The sequence below is a fragment of the Salmo salar genome, chromosome ssa24 (assembly GCF_905237065.1).
Source record: "Salmo salar chromosome ssa24, Ssal_v3.1, whole genome shotgun sequence".
In the NCBI taxonomy this organism is placed as follows: domain Eukaryota; kingdom Metazoa; phylum Chordata; class Actinopteri; order Salmoniformes; family Salmonidae; genus Salmo; species Salmo salar.
Window position 1 is genome coordinate 23,560,135 of NC_059465.1, and position 18,482 is coordinate 23,578,616.

The window sequence follows — 18,482 nt, forward strand, 5'->3', positions numbered from 1 at the left end:
CCAAACCTGCTGCTGCCATTTTGTCACCTAGTGTTAGCACTGCAGAGTCTGTGGGGCTTATTGTCTGAGACACAAATTGTATTCTTATGTGACTATGTGGCATCAGTGCATGATGTACACTCCGTATGATCTTGCTCACCAGAGCTATCACAATGAAAAATTAAATTCTGGAAAAATATACAGTACCAGTCAAAAGTTTGGAGACACCTAGTCATTCCAGGGTTTTTCTTTATTTTTACTATTTTCTACATTGTAGAGTAAGGGTGAAGACATCAAAACTATGAAATAACACATGGAATCATATAGTAACAAAAAAGTGTTAAACAAATCAAAATATATTTTATATTTGAGATTCTTCAAAGTAGTCACCCTTTGCCTTAATTACAGCTTTGCACACTCTTGGCATTCTCTCAACCAGCTTCATGAGGTAGTCACCTGGAATGAATTTCAATTAACAGATGTGCCTTGTTAAAAGTTTGTGGAATTTCTTTCCTTAATGTGTTTGAGCCAATCAGTTGTGTTTTCAATCAATCTATCAAATGTGTTTATAAAGCCCTTCTTTCATCAGCTGATGTCACGAAGTGCTGTACAGAAACCCAGCCAAAAACCCCAAACAGCAAGTAATGCAGGTGTAGAAGGTAGGGGTGGTATACAGAAGATAGCCCTATTTGGTAAAAGACCAAGTCCATATTATGGCAAGAACGGCTCAAATAAGCAAAGAAAACGACACTCCATTACTTTAAGACATGAAGGTCAGTCAATCCGGAGGATTTCAAGAACTTTGGAAGTTTCTTCAAGTGCTTCGCAAAAACCATCAAGCGCTATGATGAATCTGGCTCTCATGAGGACCGCCACAGGAAAGGAAGACCCAGAGTTACCTCTGCTTCAGAGGATAAGTTCATTAGAGTTAACTGCACCTCAGATTGCAGCCCAAATAAATGCTTCACAGAGTTCAAGTAACAGACACATCTCAACATCAACTGTTCAGAGGAGACTGCGTTAATCAGGTCTGGTCGAATTGCTGCAAAGAAACCACTACTAAAAGACACCAATAAGAAGAGACTTGCTTGGGCAAAGAAACACGAGCAATGAACATTCGACCTGTGGAAATCTGTCCTTTGCTTTGATGAGTCCAAATTTGAGATTTTTGGTTCCAACCAGTGTCTTTGTGAGACACAGAGTAGCTGAACAGATGATCTCCGCATGTGTGGTTCCCACCGTGAAGCACGGAGGAGGAGGAATGATGGTGTGGGGGTGCTTTGCTGGTGACACTGTCTGTGATTTATTTAGAATTCAAGGCACACTTAACCAGCATGGCTACTACAGTATTCTGCAGCGATACGTCATCCCATCTGGTTTGTGCTTAGTGGGACTATCCATTTGTTTTTCAACAGGACAATGACCCAACACACCTCCAGGCTGTGTAAGGGCTATTTGACCAAGAAGGAGAGTGATGAGTACTGTATCAGATGATCTGGCCTCCACAATCACCCATGAGTTGGACCGCAGAGTGAAGAAAAAGCAGCCAACAAGTGCTCAGCATATGTGGGAACTCCTTCAAGACTGTTGGAAAAGCATCCCAGGTGAAGCTGGTTGAGAGAATGCCAAGAATGTGCAAAGCTGTCATCAAGGCAAAGTGTGGCTACTTTGAAGAATCTCAAATATAAAATATATTTTGATTTGTTTAAAACTTTTTGGGTTCCTACATGATTCCATATGTGTTATTTCATAGTTTTTATGTCTTCACTATTCTACAATGTAGAAAATAATAAAAATAAAGAAAAAACTTTGAATGAGTAGGTGTGTCCAAACTTTTGACTGGTACTGTACATCTTACAACAACGACTAATGAAATCTGTTTAACTGATGCCCTCTGTATCTTGTGAGATGATTGAGTGTTGTTCCTATGTCTGTCCCACTCCCTCCACAGGGCACCCCGGCAGACGTGCTGTACAAGGGGACCATAACCCGTCTGATCACAGAGGACAGCCCCAGCAGAGCCGAGAGGGAGCGGGATGAGCTCCTGTCCAAAGGACACGTGGTCTACGAGGGCATCAGTGGACACATCCTCACCTATGACCGTCAGTACTCTAACCTTCTAGAAACGCTGTGCTACTTCATTTACTTACAATGCCTTCAGAAAGTATTCGTACCCCTTGACTTATTACACATTTAGTTATTACAGCCTGAATTTTAAATGTATTGTTTTTCCTCATCCATCTACACACAATACCCCATAATGACTAAGGGAAAACATGTTTTTAGAAATGTTTGCAAGTTTATTGAAAATGACATATCAAATTTACATACAGTGCATTCGGAAAGTATTCAGACCCCTTCACTTTTCCCACATTTTGTTACGTAACAGCCGTAGGCCAGATGAAGTTGAATTAATGTTTAACGGATGCCCCGCCTTACTTTTTTTCCACACCTCGCAATTTTTATTTTTTTTAAATCAGATGTGTTATTTTTTGGGCAATATATGCAGCGCTTTGTTTCTAATACACTGTCTGCTCTCCCTTGAGGCTTTCCCAAGTTGATGCGCAACAGACCAAACAGCCTCAGATCATGTTTGAGCCTCAGATTGGACATTGAAACACACACGCACCTGCAAGCGACGTGCAGATGTTTCATTTCTCTCTCATGCCGTCATGGCTGAAGCCAGCGCAAATTCCTACTATTTATCTGTCCCGGGTTTAATGTGGGACGTCCCTCGTTATAAACAAACAGTTGGTTAAATTCATAGTTCATGCATCATTTTCAGATCTATTTAAAGCGAATAATATATGAAACAACAATGTAATTTAACCAGTTGACTGGCCAGAGATCAGGGCATTCATCAGCAAAGACGCAGTGCAAGCTGATAGTATTTTGGACGGCCAAATTGAAGTCAAAATGATTGAAATCGAAGTGTGTCAGCTGTATGGCGATTTGCTATTCATGACTTACATTTTGCCAGTACTACCAGTAGTTGTAGGCCAACCGATAACACCAAGATGGAATGCGTTTGAAGTGATGTGTTGCCGAGAATAGCTAGCATGTCCAGCAAAGTGCATGGCCAGTGGCACGCACACACTTCATGCAGATCAGCAGCTCCACAATGATGTGATCGACTGTCTCCAAGGTGAGGGCTTTTCGTGGCAGCCAGACGAGACAGTCAGAGGAGGATGCGGTGAGCAAAGTTACTGGGCTGGAATTTAGTCAAGCTTGCTCTATATAGATTGATGCTTCTAATTGTGCATGTTATAAACACATTTTTTTATTTTGATGATGATAGGCTATACTCTAGGCTGGATTTATGTATTTTTTACAATGCTACGTTAATTTGGCAGACCTAACTTGGTTGACCCTCTTTCTACCAGGCCTAGTCTGAGAGGCCTAATCATATTTGTATGAATAATTTGTTAATGCTTATAGGCTATAGAGATGCATTCAGGTAATGAATTCATTATTATACATCAACATTTTATACAAGTTATACTTCCCATTGTTTCATTTATCATGGTTATAACAACATTGTAACATCTGCTTTCTTTTTAAGAAACATAGTGTAGGTTTTCACATGGAGTAAGTTAACTCTTGAAGCTCACATTAGGCCTAGAGCCTGCACAAGTGCCCCCTAGGACAATGTGGTAAAGTTCTGTTATTCCTTATCACTTAATGTTTATTTATTTTGTATTTATTCGCTCAATCACGCCACTTTTCTGGGGGGAAATCTGTTAAACAGTGAATCAATTTTGTCTGGCCTTATCCTAAAATTGATTCAATAATTTTTTCTCCATCATCAATCTACACACAATATCCCTTAATGAAAAAGCAAAAACAGCTTTTTAGAAATTTTAGCAAATGGATAACAAAACAAAAACTGAAATTTCACATTTATGTAAGTATTCAGACCCTTTACTCAGTACTTTGTTGAAGCACATTTGGCAGCGATTACAGCCTCGAGTCTTCTTGGGTATGACGCTACAAGTTTGGCACACCTTTATTTGGGGAGTTTCTCGTGTTTTTCTCTGCAGATCCTCTCATGCTCTGTCAGGTTGGATGGGGAGCATCGCTGCACAGCTATTTTCAGGTCTCTCCAGTTTGATTGGGTTCAAGTCCGGGCTCTGGCTGGGCCACTCAAGGACATTCAGAGACTTGTCCTGAAGCCACTCCTGCGTTGTCTTGGGTGTGTGCTTCGGGTTGTTGTCCGGTTGAAAGGTGAACGTTCGTTCCAGTCTGAAGACCTGAATGCTCTGGAGCAGGTTTTCATCAAGGATTTGTCTGCACTTTGCTAGGTTCATCTTTCCTGACTAGTCTTTCAGTCCCTGCCACTGAAAAAAATCTACGCAGCATGATGCTGTCACCACCATGCTTCACTGTAGGGATGGTTTTGGCCAGGTGCCTGGTTTCCTCCAGACGTGACGCTTGGCATTCAGGCCAAAATGTTCAATCTTGGATTCATCAGACCAGAGAATCGTGTTTCTCATGGTCTGAAAGTTCTTTAGGTTCCTTTTGGCAAACTCCAAGCAAGTTGTCATGTGCCTTTTACTGAGGAGTGGCTTCCGTCTGGCCACTCTACCATAAAGACCTGATTTGGTGGAATGCTGCAGAGATGGTTGAAATTCTGGAAGGTTGTCCCATTTCCACAGAGGCCCTCTGGAGCTCTGTCAGAGTGACCATCGGGTTCTTTGTCACCTCCCTGACCAAAGCCCTTCTCCCCTGATTGCTCAGTTTGGCCAGGCGGCCAGCTCTAGGAAGAGTCTTGGTGGTTCCAAACTTCTTCCATTTAAGAATTATGGAGGCCACTGTGTTCATGGGGACCTTCAATGCTGCAGACATTTTTTGGTACCCTTCCCCAGATCTCTGCCTCGACACAATCCTGTCTCAAAGCTCAACGGACAATTCCTTCGACCTCATGGCTTGGTTTTTGCTCTGATATGCACTGTCAACTTTGGGACACAGGTATGTGCTTTTCCAAATCATGTCCAATCAATTGAATTTACCACAGGTGAACTTCAATCAAGTTGTAGAAACATCTCAAGGATGAATGGAAACAGGATGCACCTGAGCTCAATTTCGAGTCTCATATCAAAAGTTCTGAATACTTACAGTACCAGTCAAAATTTTGGACACACCTACTCATTCAAGGGTTTTTCTTTATTTTACTATTTTCTACGTTGTAGAATAATAGTGAAGGAATCACAACTATGAAATAACACATATGGAATCATGTAGTAACCAAAAAAAGTGTAAAACAGATCAAAACATATTTGAGATCCTTTAAAGTAGCCACCCTTTGCCTTGATGACAGCTTTGTACACTCTTGGCATTCTCTCAACCAGCTTCACCTGGAATGCTTTTCCAACAGTCTTGAAGAAGTTCCCACATATGCTGAGCACTTGTTGGCTGATTTTTCTACACTCTGCGGTCCAACTCATCCCAAACCATCTCAAATGGGTTTAGTTCGGGTGATTGTGGAGGCCAGATCATCTTATGCAGCACTCCATCACTCTCCTTCTTGGTCAAATAGCCCTTACACAGCCTGGAGGTGTGTTGGGTCATTGTCCTGTTGAAAAACAAATGATAGTCCCACTAAGAGCAAACCAGATGGGATGGCTTATCGCTGCAGAATAATGTGGTAGTCATGCTGGTTAAGTATGCCTTGAATTCTAAATAAATCACAGACCATTTCACCAGCACACCTCCTCCATGCTTCACGGTGGGAACCACACATACAGAGATCATCCGTTCATCTACTCTGTGTCTCACAAAGACACGGCGGTTGGAACCAAAAATCTCAAATTTGGACTCATCAGACCAAAGGACAGATTTCTACCGGTATAATGTCCATTGCTCGTGTTTCTTTGCCCAAGCAAGTCTCTTCTTCTTAATGGTGTCCTTTAGTAGTGGTTTCTTTGCAGTAATTTGACCATGAAGGCCTTATTCAATCAGTCTCCTCTGAAAAGTTGATGTTGAGATGTCTGTTAAATTAACTTATTGAAGCATTTATTTGGGCTGCAATTTCTGAGGCTGGTAACTCTAATTAACTTATCCTCTGCAGCAGAGGTAACACTGGGTCTTCCTTTCCTGTGGTGGTCCTCATGAGAGCCAGTTTTATCATAGCGCTTAATGGTTTTTGCAACTGCACTTGAAGAAACTTTTAAAGTTCTTGACATTTTCCGGTTTGACTGACCTTCATGTCTTAAAGTGATGACGGAGTGTCTTTTCTCTTTGTTTATTTGAGCTGTTCTTGCCTAAATATGGACTTAGCTCTATTTGGTAAAAGACCATATCTTATGTATACCACCCCTACCTTGTCACAACACAACTGATTGTCTCAAACGTGTTAAGAAGAATTAAGAAGAATTTCCACAAATTAACTTTTAACAAGGCACACCTGTTCATTGAAATGCATTCCAGGTGACTACCTTGTGAAGCTGGTTGAGAGAATGCCAAGAGTGTGCAAAGCTGTAATCAAGGCAAAGGGTGGCTACTTTGAATAAAAATATATTTGTTTAACACCTTTTTGGTTACTACATGATTCCATATGTGTTATTTCATAGTTTTGATGTCTTCACTGTTATAATAACGATAAATCCTGAAATGAGTGTCCAAACTTTAGACTGGTACTGTATGTAAATAAGGTTTTTCTAAAAACCTGTTTTCGCTTTGTCACTATGGGGAATTCTGTGTATATTGAGGAATATTTTTTTATTTAATACATTTTGGAATAAGGCTGTAACATAACAAAATGTGGAAAAAGTGAAGGGGTCTGAAAACTTACAGTGCATTCGGAAAGTATTCACACCCCTTTGTATTCGCATTCAATTTCCTTTGATCATCCTTGAGATCTCACTACAACTTGATTGGAGTCCACTTGTGGCCAATTCAATTATTTGGACATGATTTAGAATGTAGCACACCTATATGGAGCCAAATACAGGAAAATCCTTCCGTGCAAACAGCCTTAGACTGGGGAGAAGATTTAAGGCTCCAACAAGATAATGACCCCATGCATACACCCAAAGCAATGCTGGAAAATCTTCAGAACAAGAATATGAAAGCCCTTCAGTGGCCCATCTAAAGCCCAGACTTGAATCCCATTGAAAATCTTTGGAAAGACTTGAAGATTGTTGTTCACTACCGCTCCCCATCTATCTTAACAGCGCTTGAGAAAATCTGCAAGGAAGAATGAGAGAGAATCCCCAAATCCAGATGTGCAAAGCTGATACAGACATACCCAAGACGAGTCAAAGCTGTAATCTCCACCAAAGTCGCTTCTTCAAAGTTTTGACTCAGTGGTGTGAATACTTATGTAATTGAGATATTTCTGTAATTTTCAATACGTTTTCATTATGGGGTGTTGTGTGTAGGTGGGTGAGAAGAAAATCTATTGAATCCATTTTGAATTCAGGCTGTAACACAACAAAATGTGGAATAAGTTGAAGGGTATGACTTTCTGAAGAGTAAAAACCACCCCTCAATGCCCTCTGATGCTTGGTATTTCTAGGTGGACTATCCCTGTTCTTCTGTTGACAGTTATTTGTGGTGTGTTCTCCTCAGGCCCACCCTCTCAGAACCCTAAAGATGACGGCCGGGGCCAGCCTGGGGAGATCTTGGGGCTGAAGCGCCCCTATGATGTCAGGGGGTTGCCCATGAGGGAGACACTGTCTGCAGCTAACTGTGAGGGTAAGTTTAGGAGTCGGCTACCTTCTAACAGCTCTAGCATGTACTTTATGTAGACTACAATGAGGTAACCAATGCTATTCTTTCTTCACTTCGACCCCTACTTCAGGTCTGATAGGCAGAGCCATATCTCACGAGAGAGACAACCCACACCCAACCCACCACATCCGTGGTTCCATTTCACAGGGTAAACAAATAGACCCACTCTTTTATTCCATCAGGGTATGGTCACCTCACCTAGTTGCACAATGGCTCGTGAAGTTTGTAACTCCTGTGTGATTGTTCCTCCTCTCCTCCCCCCAGGTATCCCCCGTCACCTAGACATCCAGGATGGCTACATGAGGCGGGAGGCCAAGCAGATGAAGAGAGAGGGCTCCCCGTCCCGAGGGACTAGCCAGATGTCTGAACCCATGAAGGGTCGAGAGGCCATTGTGCCCACAGTGAAGGAGGGGGGCCGATCCATCCACCTCATCCCCAGAGAGGAGCTTCGACTGATGCCCGAAGGCATGATGATGCCCAAGGCTGGCAAAGAGGGCGTCATAGCACAGGTGAGTGGAATGCCACACTGTAGATGCACTGCGTGTCAGTGCACAGTGCTTCAGGAAAATAAAAAAGCAACAAAAGTCACTATTGTTGGTAGAAAGATTGAGTATTTTTCATTCTTTTTTTCAGGGCGCTCCTATGAAGCAGGAGCAGGGTGGCTCAAGGAAGGGGCACGACGTTCGTTCCATCATCGCCAGCTCCCCACGCTCCCACTACGGCATGCCCTCCCACCTGGAGATGCGGGGACCCGAGCAGCGGGGCCGCTACGAGGAGGGTCCTAAGGGCCGTCCCAGCACTGTGGTCAACACGGCCAGCTCCATGGCTCGATCCTCGCCCCTGGCAATGGGGGGTGAGCAGGGTGGTAAGGCTCACCACAGCCCTGTGGGCTACGAGGAACACAAGGGCGGCATAAGGGCTCCCTACCCTGGACCTTCTCACCGAGGATCCCCCCTGTCAGGCCAGCGGCAGCATGAAGGTATGTCACACACTCAGACCTGACTGTACACTGTTATAGGGATGTGACAAATGGAAACATTTTCTCAAAGTTTAAACAGCCATTTTATTATCGGTTTTCTGTTGTGAATTCACAATGCAGCTGCCAGCAACAGTTTTGTCTCCCTTTCAGATGGTTAAGTGTTGCATTTCCTTCTCATTTAACTTCTCAAAGTATTGCCATACAGGACTTCGCTGCTGTCACTTGCTTTTCTCTGACATTTTTCCAACTGTTAGCAATGATGGAGATGTTGACTCCAAAATAATTGATTCCTCGACTCCCGGTGTCGAGTCCCATTTCTGAGTGTAAAGATAAACTCCCTAAGATTGAGTATTTTTGGAATGAAGGAGACTGATTAGTTTCCGTACTTCTGAGAACACAAACACTCACATCTTTTACAGCGAGCTAGCGAGGGGCGGAGAGAGAGGGGAGGGGCACAATATAAGTAGTTTGGTCACCAGGCAGACAGTCACAACCGTGCACTAGGTCTATCTATCAGTATAGGTAGGTCAGTCACCAGGCAGACGGTCACAACCGTGCACTAGGTCTATCTATCAGTATAGGCAGGTCAGTCACCAGGCAGACGGTCACAACCGTGCACTAGGCCTATCTATCAGTATAGGTAGGTCAGTCACCAGGCAGACAGTCACAACCGTGCACTAGGTCTATCTATCAGTATAGGTAGGTCAGTCACCAGGCAGACGGTCACAACCGTGCACTAGGTCTATCTATCAGTATAGGCAGGTCAGTCACCAGGCAGACGGTCACAACCGTGCACTAGGTCTATCAGTATAGGTAGGTCAGTCACCAGGCAGACAGTCACAACCGTGCACTAGGCCTATTTATCAGTATAGGTAGGTCAGTCACCAGGCAGACAGTCACAACCGTGCACTAGGTCTATCTATCAGTATAGGTAGGTCAGTCACCAAGCAGACAGTCACAACCGTGCACTAGGCCTATTTATCAGTATAGGTAGGTCAGTCACCAGGCAGACAGTCACAACCGTGCACTAGGTCTATCTATCAGTATAGGCAGGTCAGTCACCAGGCAGACAGTCACAACCGTGCACTAGGTCTATTTATCAGTATAGGTAGGTCAGTCACCAGGCAGACAGTCACAACCGTGCACTAGGTCTATCTATCAGTATAGGCAGGTCAGTCACCAGGCAGACAGTCACAACCGTGCACTAGGTCTATTTATCAGTATAGGTAGGTCAGTCACCAGGCAGACAGTCACAACCGTGCACTAGGTCTATCTATCAGTATAGGTAGGTCAGTCACCAGGCAGACAGTCACAACCGTGCACTAGGCCTATCTATCAGTATAGGTAGGTCAGTCACCAGGCAGACAGTCACAACCGTGCACTAGGTCTATCTATCAGTATAGGTAGGTCAGTCACCAGGCAGACAGTCACAACCGTGCACTAGGTCTATCTATCAGTATAGGTAGGTCAGTCACCAGGCAGACAGTCACAACCGTGCACTAGGCCTATCTATCAGTATAGGTAGGTCAGTCACCAGGCAGACGGTCACAACCGTGCACTAGGTCTATCTATCAGTATAGGTAGGTCAGTCACCAGGCAGACAGTCACAACCGTGCACTAGGTCTATCTATCAGTATAGGTAGGTCAGTCACCAGGCAGACAGTCACAACCGTGCACTAGGTCTATCTATCAGTATAGGTAGGTCAGTCACCAGGCAGACAGTCACAACCGTGCACTAGGTCTATCTATCAGTATAGGTAGGTCAGTCACCAGGCAGACAGTCACAACCGTGCACTAGGCCTATTTATCGGCAATCAAAAGCTGTATCTCGCAATGGAATGCTTTATCTTACCATTTTGTGGCCTGTAATGTCTCGCAACTTCAGTAAAGCAGGGCCTATCATCAATATATAGGCTAGGATATTTTACATGTAACAGACTGAAGACTGAACACACACTCGCATCATTAATGGTGGTTAATGGTCCCGTGTGGCTCTGTTGGTAGAGCATGGTGTTTGCAACGCCAGGGTTGTGGGTTCAATTCCCACGGGGGACCAGTACGGAAAATAAAATTATGAAATGTATGCATTCACTACTGTAAGTCGCTCTGGATAAGAGTGTCTGCTAAATGGCTAAAATGTAAATGTAATTAATGACGAGCACGAGCAGGCGAGCCAGCGTGAGGGAGAGAGAGGAGGGGGCAGGCAGAAAGAATGTCTTGGTAATCTGTATCTCGCAATGTCTTGTCTTGCATGCCTCACAAATTCACCAAAGTAGCCTAAAGTTCACCTCTTCCTCTGGATTTATTTAAATTACACCATTTTCCCCAGGACTTTAAAGCCTATTGACGAGTTAAGCTATACGCAAAAAATATGATATGTTTTGTGATAACTGCACTGAGATTTTAGTTTTGTGGGGGGGAAACTAAGATTTTCAGTTAGGGATTTTTCTTTACATTAAGGATCCCAACGTTAAAAAGTTTAAACATTCCTTCCTGTCTGTTCCTAGCTTGTCTGATTGAGATGCATTGATAGTTTTTTGCCCTGGGTTGAGTTGCTCTCCCCAAGTGTTTACATACCTAATATGAAGGCCACAGTGTGTGTTTTCTAAAGCATCCTGCTCTCTCCCATCTCTCCTCTCTGTGTGGTCCAGGCTCCAATAAGAACCAGCCTCAGGAGCGCAAGGCCACACCCACCCCTCGGGAGATGAGCTCCGGCAAGTCACCCCTGCCGGGCGTTGCCGAGCAGCAGGCCCAACAACAACAGGCGTCCCTGGCGTCGTACGAGCGTCTGCTGCAGGGTCTGGGGGCCGACGTGTACCGAGGACAGATCCCCCTATCCTTTGATCCTGCCTCCCTGCGTCAGGGCATCCCCATCGACCCAGGTACATAGTACACGGCTGGTCCATTCTTGTGTCCACTGTACAGTACACTACAGAGGAGCTCCTTAAATAACTCCTCTTTCTGTCTGTTGAAAGGATGTGGTTTAGGGGAGGGATTATGGGACTTGAAATGATGGCACAATATGATGGCATCTCTTTGTCTTCCTCCCCATTTATCAGCCTACTACCTGCCTCGCCACCTGGCCCCTAACCCTGGCTACCCTCACCCCTACCCCTACCTGATCCGGGGCTTCCCCGACACGGCAGCCCTGGAGAACCGCCAGACGCTGCTCAACGACTACATCACCTCCCAGCAGATGCACCAGTGGCCTGCAGCTGCCGCTATGGCTGCCCAGCGCTCAGACCTGCTGAGGGGGCTCTCGCCACGGGACCAGCCCCTCCAAATGCCCTACTCTGCTGCCCCACGCGGTAAGCCTCACTCTTGTCACAGTGCAAACACACGCACACAGAACGCGCACACAGACCTAGCTGGACAGGTGTAGTGTAATGTAGTTTTGACTAGTGTTCTTCTTGCCTTCTCTTCCCCAGGGATCATCGATCTGTCTCAGGTGCCACACTTACCTGTCCTAGTCCCTCCCTCTGCAGGGTCTTCCGGCTCCCCCATGGACCGCATCACTTACATCCCCGGGGGCCAGGGAGGCTTCCCCAGCCGGCCTTACAACACCTCCCCCATCTCACCAGGTACTGACTGGACTGTACTGTACTCTACACACCAGCCAGCGGCCTGGGAACAGAGGAGTTGTCTGTGTTTGAAAAGGTTGCTGTGTGACTGACTCATCTGTGTGTGTTTTGTTTGTGTCTCTCCTTTGCTGTAGTTGGGCCCCAACACATGAGCAAGCAGCACGGCACACCATCTACTGACCGCGAACGAGAGAGGGACCGCGAGAGGGACCGCGAGAGAGAGAGAGACCGCGAGAGAGAGAGAGACCGCGAGAGAGAGAGAGACCGAGAGCAGGAGAGAGAGCGGGATCGTGAGAGACAGCGAGACAGAGAGCGGGAGAGAGAGCGGGACCGGGACAGAGAGAAGGGGATCTCTCATGGCAACGTGGAACATGCCCCCATCTGGAGACCAGGTGTGTAAAGATCTAGACACACTCTGCTATTACATTATTACGCTGTTATGTTATTACCATTATAGTAGCGTATTTACAGCACATGGTCTGTATGTGATGTGTATTCTGCTGTTCTATGAGATGAAAGATGTTACTCTGTGCAGTGTGTAATGTGAGTACTGTTTTCCCTCTGTTCCATCACTCAGGCACAGAGCACAGCTCCGGTGGTAGCAGCAGTGTCAGGCCCTCCTCCCACTCCGGCTACAGCCACCAGCACTCCCCGGTGTCCCCTCGTACTCAGGACAGTGTCCAGCAGAGGCCCAGCGTCCTGCACAACACTGGGGGCAAGAGTCTGCCTGTCAGTGACCACAACAACCCTTCTGTGCTAAGGTAAGCTGTACAGTAACATGTCGGATAAATGGCTAAGTGTCTCCTACAGTACGTGCCTTGGTTCACTGAATATGATGTGCAGACTGTATTGGGGGTTCATCTGTGGTTGGCATGTTCACTGACTGTTTTAGTGATTGGTTTACCTCTCCCAGGTCCATGCCAGGCTCCAATCGCTACCCAGGCTACAGCCACCTCCAGAGGACCGGGATGCCTACTGAGGGCTACCCACCAAGCATGGACCCCAAGGAAATGGGCCGGGATGGTGGCAAGAGCAGGGGAGGCCTTCCTAAACACACCCAAGACCAACATGGGCCCTCTATATCCTCCAGCAAATCTGACCCCAAGCTGGCCAGCCCTAACCAAGGGGGTTACCCCGTGCCCTACCCCCAGGGCTCTGCAGCCTCTCACCACTCAGGCCGGCCCCCACCTCACCTGCTGACCCCCCAGTTGGATAACCATGTTGGCCGCGGAGAAAGTGGCACGCCTAGTAGGGAAAAGACTCAAAACAAACCGATGTCCGTTCAGGAACAAGAGCTCCGATCACTCGGTAAGACCACCATGACTGCGGCCAACTTCATAAACGCGATTATCATGCGTCAAATTTCTTGTGAAACGGGGATGCCAGAGACGGGCTCGCTCGTGGCCAACAGCGCCAGTGATGGTAAGACGCTCTGGATCCCAGGGTCCCCTCATCACCCAGACCCTCCCCCCGTTCGTCTGTGGCATATTGCACGCTGTGGTGGTTGGCATTATCAAATCAGTCCAATTCATTTTTACATGTTATGTTTTCGTTTTTTTTCACAAACACTATACTATTTTAGCTTTTTTTCCATGTAACTTAGAACTATGTCATTTGTTTGTTAAATGTGGGTACTTGAAGACCACCAAAGGTGACCTCTGGAAAAGAAAAAAAAGATCCAAACTTGAACATCTAATATTATTATTTAACACGTTTTGACATTCAGAAGAAAAAGCAGAAACTGGAGCTGACTTACTAGATATGGACAGAATATTAAGGAGATGAAAATGGCTGACGCGCTGGATAAATCAAATTATCCAGCTCGTTTTTATTAAATTACTATGTATTGACCATTATTATGGCAAAAATACAGAACTCAATTGGTATTTCCTTGAAGAGAAAGATCCTAGGTGCCCTTTAAGGTATCATTCATTGAAAATTTAAGCATAACATCCTTTGCTGCTTCTTATTTTCATTTCAGGACATGACGGTCTTCCATGTGGCACCCCCCCATATTGCAGACGTAGTTCACCTGTAGTGTTCCAGATTAGAAACTAATCTATGAGATGTAATGTTGGTATGCTTATTAGGATTGTAGTAATTCTGTTAATATTTGATTAATAGTTAGTAATGACACCTTCCTTAAAGACTCACCTCACAAAACCTAAAATGTGGAGGAAGTAAGGCAGAATATTGCTAGATAGATTACCTAAATGACATAAGCTTTCTTTTATGGTTTGTGACAGTCGGCTTCTCTAAATATAAACCAGTGTGAGTCGTGTAGTAGGAAATGTCCAGGCGAGCCTGCCAGAGTGCATCACCAGCCTAAAGCCCCACCAGCCACCAGACAGACCCTCCCTGGGGCTCCAGATAGTGTTGCTCTTCCACTGGAGGGGGGTCGACGTGGGGGGCAGGGAGAGGGCTTGAGGGGTGGTGGTGAGACCCAAAAAATGATCCAGGGTGGAGGGGGGTGCTGCAGCTTCAGGCCACAAAGTATCTGCATGCCCTTATTATGCCTCACTGTAATTTATGCAGATTTTTCCACATGTAAACCACTCAACGCACACCTCTCAACAAAACCTCAGACTTTTCCCATCACAAAAAATGTTGATCTTGTTTTCTTGTTTTTCCACTTGTTAAGCTATGTGCCACATCAATATTTCTGACATGCATATAGGGCAAGTGTGTGCATGCAAAGCTCAGAGAAGTATTGTGGTATAACAGACTGTGATATATTTATATACTGTTGCATGTTCAGTATTATCCATTAGGAAAAGGCTAGACCATAGATTCACAATGCTACAGAGAGAAGACAGTAGTCCACTATAAAGCTGCATTTCAAATGGACCGGAGACATTATTTTCTGAGAGATGGTAGCAACTGCCAGCCGAAGAGAGAGTGTCATGTTGTTCCTAAGCTCTAGCAATAGAACAGATGAGTGTTTTCAACACAGTGGGACTCCAGGGAACTATGCTGCCCTCCAGGGGTGGACTGACTTACATCATCTGCTCCAAAGATGAATGCTCTGGTGCAGAACATTTCCAGAGCACAACACACACTGTATGCGCATTGCACACAGTTTCTGTAATGAAAGTCAGAGATTAGTCAAATTGGCTTAGGGCACTCCCTAAAGCCCCCTGGGAGAATGACCTCAAAATAGTTCCTCAATGAACCTTAACGACACACTAGGGCTGTCTGAGAACGTCCTGGTCCATTTTAACTGGTACTATACTACCGCATACACACTTTTTAAAGGAGTTGTGGCAGGAAACCCATTTGATCTGCTGAAATCTAGGCCTATATCATAAATATAGAGTGAAAAGCAGCAGCAGTGTCCGGTGGTCCTTAAATTTGGCGCCATTTCTTCGAAGCGCATCAATTTAAAGACCATTTTATGTCACCGCCTAGCTTCTTCGTCAGATTTTTTGGGTTTGAGATTTGTACGTCTCTCCTTTGAGTAGAGTGCAATATGGAAATAAGTCAATAGTGATCTAAAGTAGATTGTCAAATCCAAATCCATGTGTGACAACACATAGTAGAGACAGGATTTCTGCAGAAGGGAAACTGCCGTTGCACTCTTATACACAGCAGATGTCACGCAATGTTTACCGAGCACAACGTCAGCTGTGCACAATGGACTTGTTTTGAAAACAATACATTTTTTTATGATGCATTTGTTTTTGTTTATTTTATAACAAGCTCTGCCTGTAAGCTGCCTCTATTCAAACTGGCCCAAGCAACTGAATTTCTGCCTTCTTTGTCCCCTCTGTGTGTGTCTGTGTACCTGGTGGTGCTGCTTAATGTGTGTGTCAATCTGTCTGTCTGTGTGTGTGCAATCTGTCTGTCTGTGTGTGTGCGCGCGCTCACTCGTGCTCTGTATGGCTCCACTCCTGTGTGTGCAATCTGTGTGTGTGCTTGTGTGTGTGTTGGGCTGTGTCCTGGACCCTCAGCTCAACAGAAGATGATGCCCATGGAGCAGCACGGTCCGTACCGGCCTCCCTCTGAGGAGAGGCTGTCCCCGGGCCAGCAATCCCCCCTGATGAAAGGCAGCCAGAGGGTGGTCACCCTGGCGCAGCACATCAGTGTAAGCCTCCTAGTTAATGACATGGTGTTCATATTGATCTTAGAGAATGATTATATTTTACTGTATTATATCAGTGTTGCATTTACCATGATAAGGATGATTTCAATACAGTTCTTCTCAGATCAAAGTCTTCTGTAGAAATTAAATGGGGAGCTTTTCTTGGGGGCTGACAAGTGGAAGGTAAAGATCTTGCTGAACGGGTTGGGGATGTGGGAGTATAGAAGTCACTAGAAGTAGGTAGGTTTCCTCCTTGCTGCCTGTCGTGTGTCTGACCTGGACCTGTGATGTTGTGTGTGGGTAACAGGAAGTGATCACCAAGGACTATACCCGGCAGAGCCAACAGGCCCAGCAGCAGTCCTACCACAGCAACCCAGTCCTGGACCTGACCCGGCCCCTCAGTGCTCCCCATGCCCTGCCTGCCTCCCAGGAGTCTAGCCAGGGACCTCGCTACACTCCAGAGGGGACAGGAGGGGAACGTACCCGAGACGGGTATGGCCCAGGAGTGTTTGTTACTTCATGTACACCCTTAGCGGGGTCGACACAATCGGATGCGTCCGGTTTTCAGGGGAAATGGGAGAGAGCCTGTGCTGCGACTTCTGTTTCTGGATATTAACAAGGCGACATTGCATCTTAACTCCTCCACATTTATTAGATTGGTTGAACAGTGCAGAAGAGAACATTCCACCTTTTTCTCATCAGGAGCAAAGTGTGGGGTGTCCCGGTCAGGTGTATATTTTACGCCTGCTACGTTAGGTTACTTTATGTACAATATGTCTACTTACATGCTGACTCACACGCACATATTGATTTTGTCCATCTAGACACGATCAAGACACGCAGGTTGAATTAACAAAACTAATCTGAACCAACTATATTAATTTGGGGACAGGTCTAAAAGCATGAAACATTCATGGCAATTTAGCTAGCTTGCTGTTGGTAGATAATTTGTCTTGTGATATAAGCATTGGGTTGTTATTTTACCTGAAATGCACAAGGTCCTCTACTCAGACAATTAATCCACAGATAAAAGGGTAACGCGAGTTAGTTTCTAGTGATCTCTCCTCCTTCAGGCTTCTTCTTCATTGGACTTTATAAGGCGGTTGGCAACCAACATTAAGGTGCATTACCACCACCAACTGGACTGGAGTGTGGACCTCAGTTCATCTTTCAATCACCCACGTGGGTATATGCTCCTAAAAACCAACGAGGAGATGGGAGAGGTTCTATGTTAGCGCCTGGCTAGGCAGAGGCTCGTTGACTAGCGCGAGCACTTTGGATGCAATGATTGAGTAACGTGTGTGTGTGTAGATTTATTTTGCAACGCTCGCAGGCGTAAACCGAGCGGTGTGGTCAGCATGTTATGTACAATATATCTACCAGCATGTGGAAATGTAGAAGTTGAATATTAACTACTGTACTCAGACCACAGTGGCTTATTAGTGTGTGTGTGTCCTAGGTCTCCTCAGCCCAAGGCATCACCTGTCAGTATGTCTGCAGACGGCATTGAGCCAGTGTCCCCTGCAGGAGCCATGTCTGAACCAGAGACACAAGGGGCCTCCTACCCCAACGAGCAGGGAGAGCAGGGGTAAGGTCTCACCCTAACTCCTTCCCTTCCTCACACAGCTAGTAGTCATTCAATCACTCTAACCCACAATGTCAGTTATGTACTCCTTATTGTTAACACGTTTTCAAGACAACTCTTGGTAAACATGTTGGGCTGTATGTTCTATTGTGTGTAGTACAGTAGTTCTCCTGATGCTAACCAGACGTGGACGTCTCCCCACAGCATGGGCTCTCGCTCCCCTCCCAACACCCAGCCCCCAGCCTTCTTTAGCAAGCTCACTGAGAGCACCTCAGCCATTGTCAAGTCCAAGAAACAGGAGATGATCAAGAAGATGACCGTGGTCGGCAGTGACGCTGATTTCAGTAAGTCCCACCCCCACAGTGACCGCATACAGCACTGATACTGTAGTACTGTACATGCTATATTCATTGACAAAGAGAATATGCTTTAAAAAATATGAGGTTTCTATTTACAGATGCTGGCCAGCCAGGAACAGAGATTTTCAACATGCCTGCCTCTACCACTGCAGGTAAGATGGAGATTAATTACCATGGGATATTTACG

At 45.5% G+C, this 18,482-nt stretch overlaps 1 protein-coding gene across 12 annotated transcripts in view; it reads left to right on the forward strand.

The window, feature by feature from the left end:
* The window catches only part of ncor2 (nuclear receptor corepressor 2), a 199,820-nt gene that overhangs the window by 174,151 nt on the left and 7,187 nt on the right, over positions 1-18,482 (forward strand). For 11 of the 12 annotated variants that reach the window (XM_045707170.1, XM_045707179.1, XM_045707178.1 and 8 more), the window contains 16 exons: positions 1,931-2,081; positions 7,549-7,674; positions 7,781-7,858; positions 7,975-8,219; positions 8,344-8,689; positions 11,341-11,571; positions 11,749-11,997; positions 12,118-12,270; positions 12,405-12,662; positions 12,848-13,031; positions 13,184-13,692; positions 16,221-16,354; positions 16,659-16,843; positions 17,811-17,939; positions 18,141-18,280; positions 18,394-18,447. In XM_045707170.1, the coding sequence (XP_045563126.1) occupies positions 1,931-2,081; positions 7,549-7,674; positions 7,781-7,858; positions 7,975-8,219; positions 8,344-8,689; positions 11,341-11,571; positions 11,749-11,997; positions 12,118-12,270; positions 12,405-12,662; positions 12,848-13,031; positions 13,184-13,692; positions 16,221-16,354; positions 16,659-16,843; positions 17,811-17,939; positions 18,141-18,280; positions 18,394-18,447 (3,172 nt within the window). The remainder of the gene's footprint in view (positions 1-1,930; positions 2,082-7,548; positions 7,675-7,780; positions 7,859-7,974; positions 8,220-8,343; positions 8,690-11,340; positions 11,572-11,748; positions 11,998-12,117; positions 12,271-12,404; positions 12,663-12,847; positions 13,032-13,183; positions 13,693-16,220; positions 16,355-16,658; positions 16,844-17,810; positions 17,940-18,140; positions 18,281-18,393; positions 18,448-18,482) is intronic. The other variant, XM_045707180.1, reaches the window with a different exon arrangement.